Here is a 16,271-nt window from a genome sequence, read left to right as displayed (position 1 = left end):
TTCTGAAATTGAAAGAAACTCCAGTCTGTTGAAAATCCAAACGCTTTGATTTTATCTAGCCTTACAATGCTCCAGCAAGTCAAAAGTGTTTAGAAAATAATTTATTTAATGGTTGTTTCCTTAGTAGTGTCTCATATTTCTCAGGCACTGGAGGTCACAGTGATTTGCCAGAAGTCATTAGATAGAAAAGTGGAGAAGAAAACCAAGGATTCTCAAGTCCTAGTTAAGTGACTCCTCTGCTAAATGCAATTTTTTTGGCTTTACCAAATGCCAAAGGCGTCTTGTCACTGTTGATGTGTTTAGATGTTTTACTTCTGTACCACCTTATTTGAAATAATTAATCAGAACAGAATTAGGGTTTAGTGTGTTTGTATACAACATCTACAATGCCCTAATTTTTCCCAGGTAAATACTAGTTGTGTGTATAATCCCTCTTTTCAGTCAAAAGTAGGAATCTGTGATTTCTGCTTGACAAATGTAGGTGCTTGCAGTCTACCTCTATTTATTATATTTTTCTTTATTATTGTGGCAATCTTTTGCAGCATAATCACTCTGTATAGATACAGATGGCTTACTCCCCCCCCCCCCCCCCCGCCCCCCTTTTTTAATAAGGGTCTAGTAAGAGTCTAATTTCTTCTAGCAATTATTCATATCTAATATATTTGCAGTGTGAGACAGGTCATTCTAAATGTTCCCTAGCACAGATACAGGATTCCCTGAAGTAGTTCTTTGATTGTTAAACTCTGTTACTTTCTCTCCTTTAAACTGGTTAAACAAATAAACTGATGATGGAAAAAAAGTGTCTTTCAAAAGACTTGTGATTTTTCCAGTGACAAATGGCTTTCCTGTTCTGAAGTAACTTTCTATGAAAATTGTGATGTAAGGTTTCTAAGACTCACATTCAAGCTACCAGTTTGATCCAACTGGATCTAGCACAGAGATTCTGACTTTTCCAACTCTTCACATTAACTAAGTACATATCTGTTGAGAGATTTGAGACTGAGTTGAGGTGTCTTGTCCACCCTTATGGCTGACAGAAAGGTGTGTATGTCTTACAGACTTCCAAGGTGCATTGTGCCATATATTCTGCTCACCATACCAAGTAACTAGAATGAGCCGTCCCTCTGACAAAATAACATTTGACCAAAAAATAGCATTTCTGAATTCTTTCCTGGAGAGTTCTGCCTAATATTTTTCCAGATTAAGAAATGATTTCATGAACAAACTTGTGGGGTTTAATCCTAATTTTTTTTTATTTTTTAAATTTTAATTCTCTCAAATCAATTTTCAATTTTTGTTTCTTAAGTTACAATGTGTCTGTTTTTAGTATTGTTCTTATCTCATTGTATACATGTAATAGTATATTTATATTATATAAATAGAAACCAAAACTTGTTTATAACAAAGCAATATCTCCTTTCCCAATTGTGTATCAGAGATACTAAAGAAATGGTTTTATAGCCATTGTTCACAATTTTCAGAGCTTACACATTTCAAATCTTTTAATGACTGCCATCCTACTTTCTTTTGTGGCCCAAACATGATTTGACAATAAAGACATAGAATACTACAAAAGGAAAATGACTACAAAGGAAAATAAAATGTAGATACTGTAAATGTCAAACTATGACTAAATTGGACGAGTACAGAACATTCAGACCTGATTTGCTTTAAAGTGTCTAAATCATGAGAATTCAAAAGCTCTAGTGTTTTGACAGCAAAATAGCCTTTTTCACTTTCTTTATCCCGAAAGAAATTAAAGTAGGCTGGATTTTCTGTAAAAATATAACATGGATTCATAAGACAAATCCATGTTTTTAAAAACAGAGAAAAATTGAATAAGACTAAGGCAGATAGTCCATTTTAAATTTCCTTGATTCCTTCAGAACAAGCCCAGTGGTGTGCTAGAGTGGATGTAATTAATACATACAACTGAAAGGAAGTATCACAAAATGTGTCCTACTTTTCCTAATTGTAATGCAACTAGCCATAATATAAACTAGGAAATTTCACATTGGAATGGGCTTCTCTTTTACAAAGCATTGGAACATACACACTCTTCACTGTGTCACCCGCTGTCTTTTGATATGCCAGTCCACTGGTTTTTAATGAGACTTGGGTGTTTAGTTACTTCCATTTTTGTAGAAAATTTCCACATTAAAGTTAACCAGCTGTTTAAGTGCTTTGATAAATAAGGCTTTACTGAAACTGCTCCTGAGCCCTTACATGGCAGAGGATACTTGTGAAAGTACTGCAGTGTAGAGTGGGAATAAGAACAAACTTTGTCCTTTTTCAATGGGTGGAGGAGGAAATCGGGTAACTTGACTTATAAGAGATGAAGTCAAGCGAAGAGGTCAATGTGTGTGTGTGTGTGTGTGTGTGTGTGTGTGTGTGTGTGTGTGTGAGAGGGGTAACTATGTACAATGGAATTAGGAGCAGACTGGCTTTACTGGGCTTTATCAGGGATTCCTTTGGAGAATGCTCCTGGGAAAGCTTGCTTTCATCAAAGAGTATGGCCAATATGGCTTTTGTTTTTAAATAACGAACTTTCATTTCTGTTTTGGCCATTCACTGTGTAGAATCAAAAATCCTTATCAAAATTCTGACTCTCTTTTTCCAAGTAACTGCTAAAGGAAGCAATATGCTACATTCTTAATATGCTACATTCTTAATATATTTAATATTCTTAATCAAGTTACTTTTGCTATAGTCTAACTAATTTTTAGGAGAATGCCAGGATTTTCTGAATGCCATAGAAACATTTACTCTGTCTTAGGAAAGTAAGGTTTTTAATTCAGCTTAGAGTCAGGCTAAAAACCTATACTGGAATAACTCTGGGGATGCTAAGAAATTATGAATCAAATAACAGCAATTTTGACTTTCTTTGCAAAATACCTTTCCTTTTTAAAATTAGTCTTTCAATTAATTATGTATCTCAGTAATATATGACAGAAATACCTTTTTTCACATGAAAAAACTTGTTTGACACTAAATATTTTTTTAAAAAATTGTTTCATAGCAAATACATTTTTTCTATAATCAAATTAAAATATATTTCAAAACTGTAAAAGCCAATGCAGAAAAAGAAAGAGCTTTTACCTTTCACACAAACTCACAGCTATATTTTTGTTTTCTAAATGCATGTAGAACTCATTTTTTATTTCTCCTCTCTGGATAAGGTCTATGACCTATTTTTCTTAAATTTTCTAAAGTTCTGATGAGAAGCTTGACTAATCTTTGTAGTCCATGAGGGATGAAGCAATGTTGCTTGACATGGAGAAATGCATACATTTTGTCACTAAAGCACAGGCTTTGTTTTTTTGTATGCTTTGTTTGTATGCTATTTGTATGCTATGTTATTTGTATGCTTTGTTTGTCTTACATAAACCTATAGTTTGCACTACAGTTCCTGACTTGGTTCTAGCAAGGGTTGTGTGAAATAAATTTACTTTTTTAGCATGAAAATTACTAGAATGTGTGTGATGCTCTCAAGAGGAATAAAAAAGTGATCAACCCTGGAGCTTCTGCTGGCTCAAAGGGGAGATGATGATTTTTATTAAGGAGGGAAAACATACTGGTGTAATTGGAATGCTGATAGCTAAATTTGTATGGAATATGGTTTAAATGCTCTGTTTTGAAAAGTTTTTTTGCATAGGGAATGTACCATGATTGCATTTTTGGTGGACTTTTTCTGTATTGTTCCCTTGGCAGATCATAGTTCAGTATTTCCTTTATTTTCCTCAAATTTTACATTGTTCTTAAAGTGGAAATGATTTAATTCAACATGCTTTAAGATCTGACACAACCAGAACATCCATAACTGTCTAGTTGCTATCTATTCTGACTAGGTAAAATAAAATATTTGTTTTCAAGTAAGTTGTGTAACAAAGAGTAAACAGACTACTGTGAAACCAATCCATCTGTCATATAATGCTACATTACTGTATTACATCAGCAGCCTATTTTTTAAATGCCAAATAGAATTGATACTGAAAACTTACCATACTGTAGTACAATTAAGAACAACTTTTTTACAGAAGCATAATTTAAAAATCACTAGTAAAAATCTACTTTTATGGTAGCAATTACACTTCTGTGTATAATGGGGTTTAATAGCAATTTCAAAGACCAAGACAACTAGAAATTTAGTTTTTATACAGGATCTCTGTTCTCTAGATGCTGAAATGTTAGTGGACCTGGTTACTTCCTGCAGTCTGCCCTTGCCATAGGGCAGAGAGCAATGCAGAAATCACCAAACTGCTTAGGCTTTCTTTTCTTCATTATATTGGTGAAACACTGCACAGGTTAGTCAGAGAGGTGGTGGATGCTCCATCCCTGGAATCATTTAAGGTCAGGTTGGATGGGGCTCTGAGCACCCTACATTAGTTGAAAATGCTCTTGCTTATAGCATGGGGTTTAGACTGGATGACCTTTGGAAGTTCCTTCCAACCCAAGCTATTCTATGGTTCTATGATACGTGTTCCTCCTTGAAGTTTTGTTGTGAATGGAGAAGTAATCTTGTTCTTTGATCAGCTTTCTAATCAGCTACTATTCAGACCAGCTTGGAAAACCTCAAAATATACTAGGGGTCATTTTCTAAATTGTTATTCCATTTTCATATCATTGTTTGCTCTGAAATGTTATTTCTGCCACTGTAATTCAAAGTATTTCTTGAACTTTTTCTCTCTTCAGTATTTGAAGGATAATGATATTGAACTTTTTTAAAAAGGTAGGTCTCCTCCTTGATCAGCAGCAGCTGCTTCTAAAATGATCTGCTGCTGTGACATGGCTTTGTAATGTTTGGGGTCATCTGACAAGCAAGGAAAAGAGATTCCAACCAGACAGATTTAGATTTAAAACCATTAGTACCAGGTGGCACAAATAAGAAAGTTGTACCAATTTAGAAAACATCTGGTTGTGTAGACTTTGGAATTAAATGACAGTATTTTGGAGTCCATCTAAGTATTCTCCTGGGGAATGCCACTTTTTTTTTAGGTAGATGAATATATCGTGTCTCTGCTATAACTAATATTTTTGTGAGTGTTTTCTCTGAAGGCAAAATATGCCATTAGTTATATTTCACGTTTGTGTCTCAGTCAGGTATGTGTAAGGAAACTTAATTCCTTATTTTGCATCTCCCACAATAAAAATATTTGCATTTGTTTATTTCTTTTCATTTCAGCCTGTGTACTGACCAGGCTATCAAACATTTTGACCATTTTGTCATATTGTTTTGAAAGGTCCATTTGGGAACTTGGAGGTCAGGTTTCCAGTTGAGCTTCTCTGTTTCTAAAATATACAGGATGCTCCATTTTTATTGTCAAGAGTATCATATCACAAATGATCAGCAGAACTCAAGAAATATCTTGGCTTTGAAAGACTGTATTTTTTAAAATATGTATTTTGTCTAAGAAACATTATTTCTATGTCTGGTAGCACAGTTTTGAAGTTTAAGTCATAGCATGACAGATCATTAAACATTATTTATAGGTTTAGTAACTTCAATTTTTTTTAATGTGGTATTCTTACAGAAATACCTCTATTAATAAAAATACTCTTTCCTAACATCACCTTCATTAAGCTGTGTTTCCTTCTCATAGTGATGCTTCCATTTCCTCTGTCATTCCAACCAATGTTTCACACCTGTGATGGAAATAATGATTTTTACTGAAAGAAGAAATATAATTCCACTTCAGTGGTTTTGACATTTCACCATCTAGATGTTGGGGGTTTTTTTAACTCCTTTGGATAGGCTTGCCCTGGTTTGGTTGTGAAACACTAGCATTCAAGGTTTGAGAAATTTGTGGGTTTAATTGATTTTAATTAATAATGTGTAAATTCCAGGAAAAACAGATAAGTAAACTGAAATGCTCTCTGGAATTTAAACATGAAAACCATTCATTTAAAGTGGTAAATTTTGCATCAGTTCATAGACTTTTATATTTCCTCTGTCTGATTGTGACATTTCCTAAATATAGAAAATGCTTCTTGGCTTGGAAAAGCTAGAGTAAAAATAAAGTACCAAGTATTAATAGTATGAAACAATTTTAAAGCATATTTGAATTATTTTTCAAGTGGTTAATTTAAAATAATATAACATTTTTCCTTACTATGCTTTTTGCTGTTTGAAATTGCATTTTCATGCAGGCCAAGAAGCTGAAATTGCCAACTAGCTGATTTTTTGTAGTGTTAGTATAGCATTTTCCATAACCTTTTCTTGATTCCAAAGCTGAATCAGTATGATATATTCCTCCAAAATTATATGGAATTTTTTGTAATGCCAGTTGAGGAGTTTTTAGAGCCTCCTTCAGTCTGCTGGTCTCAGTCCAGCTATATAGCATTAATGTAAATTCAGTGAACAGGATGTATGTTCTATGTATCCAGATGTAGGGTTCTTGGGTGAAACAAAAATTTATGTAATTGAACAAAATGAGAGTAATAGCTCATGCAGTGTAACAGGTTTGTTGACAGAGTTCTGATGTGCTAAATTCTCAAAAATATATTGACAAAAGCAAATCAGCACTAGTTTTCTGATTTAAAGTACTCTGTGTGTGTTAGAGAAATACAGCCTTAATTATGTGTTTTCAGTTCCACTAATCCAAAGATGGCACAATAAGAAATAACTGCAGGGTGGAGGTGGAAATAAGAGATTACTGGGAGATATTCTATTTACTCAATGTATGAGGCAGATTAAAAACTGGCATCAAACCAGTTGGTGCATCAAACCACTAGCTCAACATTAGCAGTCCTTGGGAGAAAAGATAATTACTTATTGGCATAAACAGAATGTATTATATGGTATCTTCCAGATTTCCCATTCAATGCTGTATGGTTTTTATTTGATGGGGATTAACCTTCATTCGGTCTTTACCTGGGAATTACTGACAGCTGTACCTTCCAAACAAGCTACAGGTTAATGTTACAAGCTACAAGTTACAGGTTAATGACAGGAGTTCAAAGTAAGCTTTTAAGTTGCCCTTCTTTATTAAGATAGGTATAGGAATGAAAAGCACAAGAACTACTTGTATGATTTGTATTAAACTGCAAGCACCTTTTAAATAAAATACAGGTTATGTTGATTTAGCATTTTAGTTACATGAATAAGACAAGAACATGCTTAAAATTATAATTCAAACCCAGTTCTAAATTGGCAAAGTGTGTAGAGGCTTTCATGCAAGCTCAGTGATGAACATACAGGGTTGATGACAGGGAGAAGCCCAGTGGGCCTGATCATTTAATTAAGAAAAAGTCAGGTCTTAAAAATAATTGCACAAAATTGGTATTGATTTTCAAATGAATTCAAAATAGCCTAAATTATTCTTAATAAATGACAAAGATTTGCCCTGCACTCATTTAATGTAAGCACAGGCTATTAGTAAATATAGTACCACACTTGTTTTACAACCAGTCTGGAACATTACCATTATATTGTATCTGACACAGCATGGATAAAGAGGACAAATAAATTTGAACCTTAAGGAGAAATTGAGATTGACAATTACAAATGAAGCCATAAGACTGATGAAAGATAATGCTTCAATACAGACTTTTGTGCTGCATGTGAAACCAGGGCAATTCTGACCTTCCACAGGTATTTTAAGGACAGGTATTTTAAGACTCTTTTCTCATACCAGTGTCTTCATACTATGAAGGAAAGGAACATGAGCAGAGGTACCAGCATCATGGGTACATGTAGAAAATTAGGCTCTTCAAACTAATTTCATTGCATATATTTAATATGACTGGAAACTTTTCTGTTAGCTGATTTATGATGTCAAATAATTACTTCAGCGAATAGAGGCTCTGGAAACAATGAGAACAGTCATTCTTGTACTCTTTTAATTATGTTAATCTCTAATTTAATGTTCATCGGAGAGTACTTAGAGTAGTTTCCTGTATTCATAGACCAGAGATTAATTATTGCTGCTTTGTTTTTCAGCAAGCTCAGAGAGTTTGTGTGTGATTGTCATTAACAGTTTGGTTAATCTTGCATGTTTCAAGCCATCTTTCAGTGCTGTACTTTAGTCAAAAATCTAAATGTACTTTTCGGGACTTCTGAGTGTTATAAACTTGGTTTTCATCCCAAATAGGAATGAGGAGTTGAAATAACCCAATTCTGCATTAAATGAAAAATGCTGAGATCTTTGTTATGGAGATATTAAACCATCTCTTTTCTACACATTTGATTTAGAAAAGGGATTATCAGCACTCCTAAACTGAGATTATTTGTTTTTCTTTGCTGAGCAAAATACAAATCAGGCAATCAGTTCGCCTGTATCTGTGCTTGTCAGTGCAGCCTCCTGGGATTTGTAGTTCCTGTATTTTATGCTCTTTTCTTCTCAATGATGCATCCTAACCAGCTGTACTAAGATCCCTGGTTCACCACTTAGGCAGCTCTCAGGCAGTACTGTGATGATTCAATTAAAGAAGGATACTTCAGTGATAGGTGGCACATGTAGTCCAGCTCACATGGGAAGACTGAGATTCCTAAACCGAAACTTTGCGGAGGTACTTTAGCCCTTCATGTACATACGAAGGTCTCAACAGAAAATTTGTAGTATAATTGACAGCAGGTGAGAACAGAGCATAAGTAATACAATAGAGTTTAAAGAGAGGAGCACTCTTGAAAGGAAGAGCAGATACAGGTAGCTAATTACCAGTGTAATGATAACAAGGTGAGAATCAATCAATCTATCTATCTATCTATCTATCTATCTATCTATCTATCTATCTATCTATCTATCTATCTATCTATCTTCTGTATAATTAGTGTGTGACGGAAAACACAAAAAAGGTGGCCATTATCTTATAAGGAAACTTGGATCTTTCTCCTACCCTTCAGGTTTTGTTCAGCCCATATTGCTTGATGTACATCTCTGTATGGGGAGCTGGCTAAGGAAACCTCCTACAACCCTCTTGCTACCTGCAGTAATGATCCTGGATTTTGTAAGATGTTAAAAGTAGCGAGGGAAAAAATGTCTGAGGAAGTAAGGAGGAGAAAAATAGTCTAAGGAAACTTGTTGCAAAGTGTAGGAGGTCATTACATATTGTAAGTGTTTCTCCTTCTTAACAAGTTTGGATATAGTTTGTAGTTAGTTCCACTGGGTTATTCCACTCCTGCATTTGTGTAAAAGGAAGAAGAAGAATTTTTGTATAATTAAGAAAGCTGTAGTGTGAGTGGACCCCAGTACACTCAACATAAGAGGTTCTGAGGTATGACTCTAAATACAAAATTACGCGAAGTTTCATTATAATGTCCCTGGGTGTATTTTTACTCCCTGGCAATGAGTTGGTGTTGTGTTTTGGGGGGTTTTTGCTTTTTTTTTTTTTTGTGTGGGTTTTGTGTGTGTGTGTGTGTATGTGTGTGTGTGGGGGGGGGTGGGGGGTGGGGGGTGGGGGTTTATGTTTTTGTTGTTTTGTTTTGTTTTTTAGCAATAGAAATCGAATTGATATATTTGTATATGTCTAAGTAGGTCAAGGCTTCAAGTTTTTACCATGTATCTCTTGAACTTCAATTGATTACAGACCAATTACTTTTTCTAGTATTGGAATCCTTGTATCTAGTGATCATCTTTACGTGGAGCTGATCGAGGCTCAATTTTAAAGGAAGAGAAAACCCTTGTCCTGCACTGACAAACTTTTTGCACTTTTGACTTTTCTTGTCTTTGAATTAATGAAGTAAACCCCCCACTTCTTAAGATGCAGTGATGCTGAATTATGGTGCAAGTTGATTATTTTTAGCAAGATGTGTAGAGGGTTAGCAATGAAATTCATGTTTATATAGAGAAATTTAAAGATCAGGGTCTCCCCCCCCACAAACCACATGACACTGAAATCTAGGGAAACAAAAATTTTGCTCATAGGTCTTGTGTTCATTTCAACTAGGTATAAGTAACTAAAGGATACTGATCCTGGTTCGCAATTAAGACCTCCACTGTCAATAATGGAGAAATATAGATCCCTTTGGGTAGGTGATAATTAAAGATAGAAGAGGGGAATTGTGCCCTACATGGCAGAAGCCTCTAAAGATATTAAAGAACGAAAGCCTAATAAGCATAGTCCTTCAGTGGACTTTTAGCAACAGGCAGCAATGAGAACCATCACTTTCACTTCCCATTTGATAACTTTTGATCTTTTCCCCATGGTCAGATACCACTGACTCTATGGGTGTGTTAGTTCTCTGTGAGTTTTCCTCCTGAGATGAGTCATGCATGCCTGCATGCCTGGCTCAGTGTGTTTGTTATTATTCAATGGCTCCTGGATGATGTAGCCTTTCTATTACAGGATGTTACTCTCTTTCATTTTGCTTCATATAAGATGCATTGTCACTGTTGTCATATGTCTGTGAAATAGATTTCACAGAGTACTTACATGTCAGGATGAAGACTTCAAATTATTTTCACAAGGAGACAAATGAAGTTTTAAATATTAATATTGTAAGTTTGTTCTGAGTTGCCTATGCATCAGAAGGTTAGTGAGTTTTTGTCATGGTTAGAATTGCCAGACTGGTAAAAAAGTTACACAAATTTTGCAGAATATTTTGATTTATAAATGGTGACTTCTTTCTAGCTACACTTTGCCTGTTAATGATATTTAATGGTGAACTAAAAGCTAAAAGGTGTGCTTATACAACTTCCTTTTTTCAAGCATATTGACCTTCATTTCAGAGTGATCAGAAAGCAAGTTATTTGTGGATTTGTTTTCTCTGAGTTTTTTGAGAATGTTTGGGGATAAAAAAGTTCCCATTGCAAAATCAGACTGTCAGGGTTAGCCAGGTAACGATATATGAAAAGAACTATGGAAGTCTAATTCTGAGGTGAAATGAAGAAGCTTATATTTAAGCATTGGGTCAGCTGACTCAGAAACAAACAGTGACACATCAGGAAGGAAAATTATTATATCAGGCAGCACCATGTGTTTCCCAGATTAGAGTTCTTGAGCAAAATTGGATTAAGATTTTATTTCATCATTCTAATTAAACTATTCTACCCTTTTCATTGTCTTAGGTCATGACTGAGAAGTGCCTTGACTGCTGCTTTCCAAATATAATTAAATGAGGTGTTTTTTAGTGAAAGAGATTATGTATTTGCTGAATTTAAAGGAGCTAAAGCAAAAATAGCCCCTATGTATATTGAAAGTTAAACTGCATCTGCATATGTTGGATTACATTGTTTTGAATTGGTAACCGAAACATTTATTTTAAAATTACTCTTCATTTTCTTGAGTTCTTATGTTTAAGATTTAAAGTAACCACAAACAAGTGACTTCTTAGATTTCTGTGCAAAAAGGGACAGGAGAAACGCAAATTTTGTAGTCTAACAGGTAACATGCAGAATCCCAGGTTAACTGTAATTAATTAGCAGTCTGCTGTTGTGTTGTTTCATTTCAGAACATTCCCACTCACTTAGGAAATAATCTTTGTTCACTGAGTTAAGCAGGTAGCTCACAATGGTGTGGTCTGGAGTGTGAGCTGCCTTTTGCACAGAGGGTATGCACTCCTAACACGGAACAATAATATGAGTTTGATGTGAAGGAGAAGGTGTAATTTTGCAGGGCAGACATCCTAGAGCTTATTTGGTTAATCAAAACCAGAGAACTCTCTCAGAGCTGCAGTCCCTATCAGAGTTAGATTTTGTGCACTTTAGATTAAATCCTGTCCATGAAGCAAGTTTAGCAAAGCATATGTGAATGTCAGTTAATTTATTCCATGTACCCTCAACAGACTGGTTACTGACAGCACTAGCAAAGCTGGGCATTGAATGTTTGCACTCATGTTCTTGAGCTTGAGCAAGTGGTAACTACATCCCTCTACTTGTAACATTATGTTCCAGGATTGTGTTTGTATGAATCTTTATTACACTGTAAATATACCTTTATTGTCTTGTGTATTAACTGTCCTCTAAACTTTGTTCTAGTGTAACATATGTTGCAGTTCTAGCAATATTCTTATAAGCTTACTATGCATGTGTGCAATTTATTATCAAATATGATCAGCAAAGATATTCACTTGAATGTGAGTGACTTTTTATTCACTTCAGGGCTCAGTAAGATGGTTTACCAACTGAATTTAGAAGGGGGAATGCAAGCTTTCAGTTACTATTTAGATTCCATTTCATAGATAATGATTTGTATGCTTGACAATGTCTTCAGAAATCTATTAATAGCCTTTTTGTACTTAAATTATTAAATTCCATGTCAGATGAACATTGGTCCTTTTGTTCTGTTGCATTCACACATTGCTTAATTCTGAGCAACAGACTCAGTTTTTCACATCCTGCTAACAATAGCTACTTCTCATGTGTACTTTATAGTTTATACTACACCGCTGGATTGGTGTTCCTTGGGTTGTTAATGTATGAGCCAAAAGTACATGGAGCGTGGAAACCTCCAGACACTCTGTGTAAATAGGTTTCACATGAGCTTTTGAACTAATTGATTTTTGGTCATTGGGGTTTTTTTGGTGTTTGTGGTTTGTTTGGGGTTTTTTTTTGGTATGGATTTTGGTTCTTTCTCTTACATATCCCACTGGTGACCCCAAATGCTGGCTCTATCCAACCTCCTTATTGGACCAATTGATGCACAGCTGCACCCAATGGTTGCTAACGTGGGTCACCTGACATCAGTGGTAAAAAGGTGCATGGCAGAACTTTGCTAGTTTGCTTCTACAACATGCCCTAGCCGCAAACTTTAAATGAGTTCTCTAGGAACCTATTGAGATATAAAGGTGATTTAGAAAATAATTGTCAGCTTTTACTAATAAAAGAGTATAAAATGCTCTGTCACATAGAGTTTTTCATAAGGAGTATGTAGGTGATTTAAGTAAAAAGGTAAGAATAGTTGTAATTAATTTCTTTACAATTTCATTGAATATTTTCAGAAGTTAGATATTAAAAAGAGATGGACACTATAAAATGTGTAAACTTCAATTATGAAATGTGCAAGGAGAAAAACTGGCATTGTAAGCCAATGACTGAATATTCTTTCTTCTTTTCAGTAAAAGGCCTTGCTATTCATAGTTCACAGGAAAGTGAACCTTTGGGTTAGGCATAATTTATAAAATGTATGGTCCACATTAATCTAAAAAATTGAGCTGGAATAAATGAGCTAACATAAGAGTATAAAAAAAGAGGTAAGTTGATTTTAAATATTTTTATACTGACTCCATTACTTAGAAAGAAATCTTATGTTTCTGGCTCTGCTGTCTCCAGGGATGCCAAATTGCCTCACATTGTCATTTTCTTTTTCCCCTTCTCAAAAGAAAAGAAGGATTTTTTTACTTTGATCTTAAAAGCTCTATTTTTGTTTTGTATAGTCTGTTTGAGAACTGTATCAGTCCTCTAGAAGTCTGCATGTGTCTATTTTGCTTTTATATATGGTACAATACCAGTAAGACAATTAAAACCTGAAGTTTTATATCCAGCAATGGTTTTTGACACTTTTTTACCTATTTTAACTCAATCTAACTTTAATTAAGTTGTTCTGTATTGCTTTTTCTTTCTCAAGAGACTTTCCTGGTGCTAATGAATAAGTTACTTGTAGGTTTTAGCCTAATAAAAATATATAAGTTAAGAAAGAAATAGCAAGGGTGGACCTGTTTTTCTGAGAGATTGATTTGGGATTTCTCAGAGATTAACTTTAGGAAATAATTCTGGATTTCTTTTTTTTTTTTTCTCTCTCTGTTCAGATGGAAGATGTCATAGCCCGCATGCAAGATGAGAAAAATGGGATTCCTATTCGTACAGTGAAAAGTTTTCTTTCTAAGATCCCCAGTGTCTTTTCTGGTAAGAGTAAAACTGAATTTTGTATAATTTTCAGGTCTTCATTGTACTTTATATAAGGGGATGCTCAAAGGGAAAACACCTTTAAATGAATGTTGTGGGGAATTCACAGCCACCTGGTCTGGAGGAGGCATCCCTAATCCTTTGAATAATTATAGAAATTTTTGATGTTTCTCTCAGATTGGAGTGGGTTTATGCAGAGCTATTTTTCTCCTGTAAATTAAGTGAAGGGAATATTTAATTTATTAAAATTATTCCAAAATGGCAATATTTTTATTGCAAATCAGAATCTGTTTTTTAGCCAGTTTTCATAGCAAGTAAAAGTTTAGTATATCAGCCAGTATATGAAGGTATGAAATGCTGCAGTAGTGGCACAAAAGGAAAATCATCACTGCAATCTGCAACTGTTACTGAATCAGGACTGTGATATTTATTACAGTATTCATAATCTGCTTTTGTAACTGGTTGCCTGTGCCTGAGAAACCAAGACTGAGGTGTCTGTGGTGATTTGCAAGACAGCTGTAAACTTTATAGATAATCTAAGTCAGTATTGTCGTACATGTAAAAATCTGTCTGTGTATTAATTAACTAGCGTTTATTTTTTCAGTTAGTTACATAATTTTACATCAATTTATGAATCTATGAATGTGGATATGTACTCCAATGAATATATATATATGTCCTTTGAAATAGATTACATTGTTGAACTAATTTTTCTGTATTCTGGGAACACTTACATTTTTTGTAATGCAAAAGATCATCTTTATATAAAAAGTGTTTATAGAGGTTTGTACTTGCCAGAACAGCAAGAAGAATTCTCTGCTTTAATTGTCAAACTTTGGAATGCTTTTGCTTGTGAATAATTCTGCCACAAAGGATAGTGTTAAGAGTGAACAAAATAGTTTCATGATTTTAGAAACTACTTGTACTAAAACTTGCCTCTGAATTCCCTGCCTTATATTGTGTGCTATGGATTTCAAAATAGAGAGAAAGTGTCTTTTTTTTTTAACTAGTATAGTCATCATAGATTTAAAGGTTATATTAGAATATATATATACACAGTAGTACATCAACTTTTCTATTGATGCATTAACTTTATTGACTGCAGAAGCAAAAAAAATCATAGAAGAGTTCATTTTTTCCCTTTGCAGATTTTTTACCTCAAATACCAGGGTAGTAATTTTTGTTGCACAAGAGTATAAGCTCCACCAGAACATTACGTTGTCATTTTAGTTCAATTAATCCGATTTCCTGTCAGTTCTCTACTCTGAATGGAATCTGGCATGTTCAAACCTTGTGCTGAGTAGTGGATTTCATTTAACATCCAAGGAGTTTATGTAGCAAACTAATATCAGCTTGAACTCAAAACTGTTGATTGCTAGGAAACATGGGAATACTGCTGTCTAAGAATCACGATGATAATACTGCAAATATATATAATAAAAGCTTGTAGTACTGTTAATACCCTGTCATGTGAAAGGGAGGAGGGAGACAGAAATACGATGATTTCTAGTTTTAACTGTATTAATTAAAAGTTATTAGTCGTAAGCACTTCCACACAATCAAATCCTTATGTACCCCAACACTGCCTGTCTTTTAACTGACAGCACACAGGTTGGAAGAGTTTCTGACCTCTGATATGAAGCCACACTTCAGCCAGGGAGAAAATTATTAGAAATAAGCTCTTCTAGACAATCAGAGCCTGATGTTCCCCAACACTGTCTGTCAACTAACAGACAGCCCACAGATTGGAAGCGTTTCTGACTTCTAATATGAAGCCACACTTAAGCCAAGGAGAAAAGAACTTTTCTCACAACAGCTCCCGAAATAACATTTTTTAATACAAATATGTGACAGTTATTGTGGGTTCTGCTTTGCTGGTGATAACGTTCAGCTGCAAGATTGTATTTAATTGATAATAAAAACCCCAGAATAAACCAGCACAAAACACGTTCTACAGAGACAAACACACTAAACTCAAGTTACAATACAGCAATGTATCCCATTTTCACAACAGACAGAAACTAGCAACAAAGAACTACTACCTAAAAATGCAGCCACCTAAAACACCTATTGAGACACTCTCTCAGTAACATAGGACAATGAAATATCTTGCACACCACTCTATAACACAAAACAAAAAGAGAGAACAGAGCTTCTTTTTATCAACACACATGTTGAAAAAGAAACTGCACATTGAAAGTAAAGCAAGTTACTATAGCTGGAAAACAGAGCTGGTCTTATAAAGTAGGAATTGCAAAAAACAATAACCAATATAAAGTTGCAAAGTGTGAAGCAAGTTACTGTTATTAGTATTAAGGTAGCAAAACACATTTAGTAAAAGAAATGCTTATAAAGTAAGAATGAAAGTATCTGTTAGCATAAGATGTAAGATAGAATGTATAAAGGAAGAAAGTAAACTTAAGAAAGTAAAGTTAGAAAAAATAGAAAGCACAGGGTCTTCTCACCCCTACATTATTCCAGGAAGAGAAG

The 16,271-nt window shown here is 34.5% G+C and overlaps 1 protein-coding gene across 12 annotated transcripts in view; it reads left to right on the top strand.

Moving 5' to 3' along the window:
• RGS7 (regulator of G protein signaling 7) overlaps window positions 1-16,271 on the top strand; it is a 269,020-nt gene that overhangs the window by 117,830 nt on the left and 134,919 nt on the right. For all 12 annotated transcript variants that reach the window (XM_071549622.1, XM_071549613.1, XM_071549612.1 and 9 more), the window contains one exon: window positions 13,685-13,781. In XM_071549622.1, coding sequence (XP_071405723.1) covers window positions 13,685-13,781 — 97 coding nt within the window. The remainder of the gene's footprint in view (window positions 1-13,684; window positions 13,782-16,271) is intronic.

Source organism: Pithys albifrons, chromosome 2, assembly GCF_047495875.1.
Source record: "Pithys albifrons albifrons isolate INPA30051 chromosome 2, PitAlb_v1, whole genome shotgun sequence".
In the NCBI taxonomy this organism is placed as follows: Eukaryota; Metazoa; Chordata; class Aves; order Passeriformes; family Thamnophilidae; genus Pithys; species Pithys albifrons.
The sequence above is the reverse complement of the archived record's forward strand: the minus strand, read 5'-3'. Positions and strand labels throughout refer to the sequence as shown.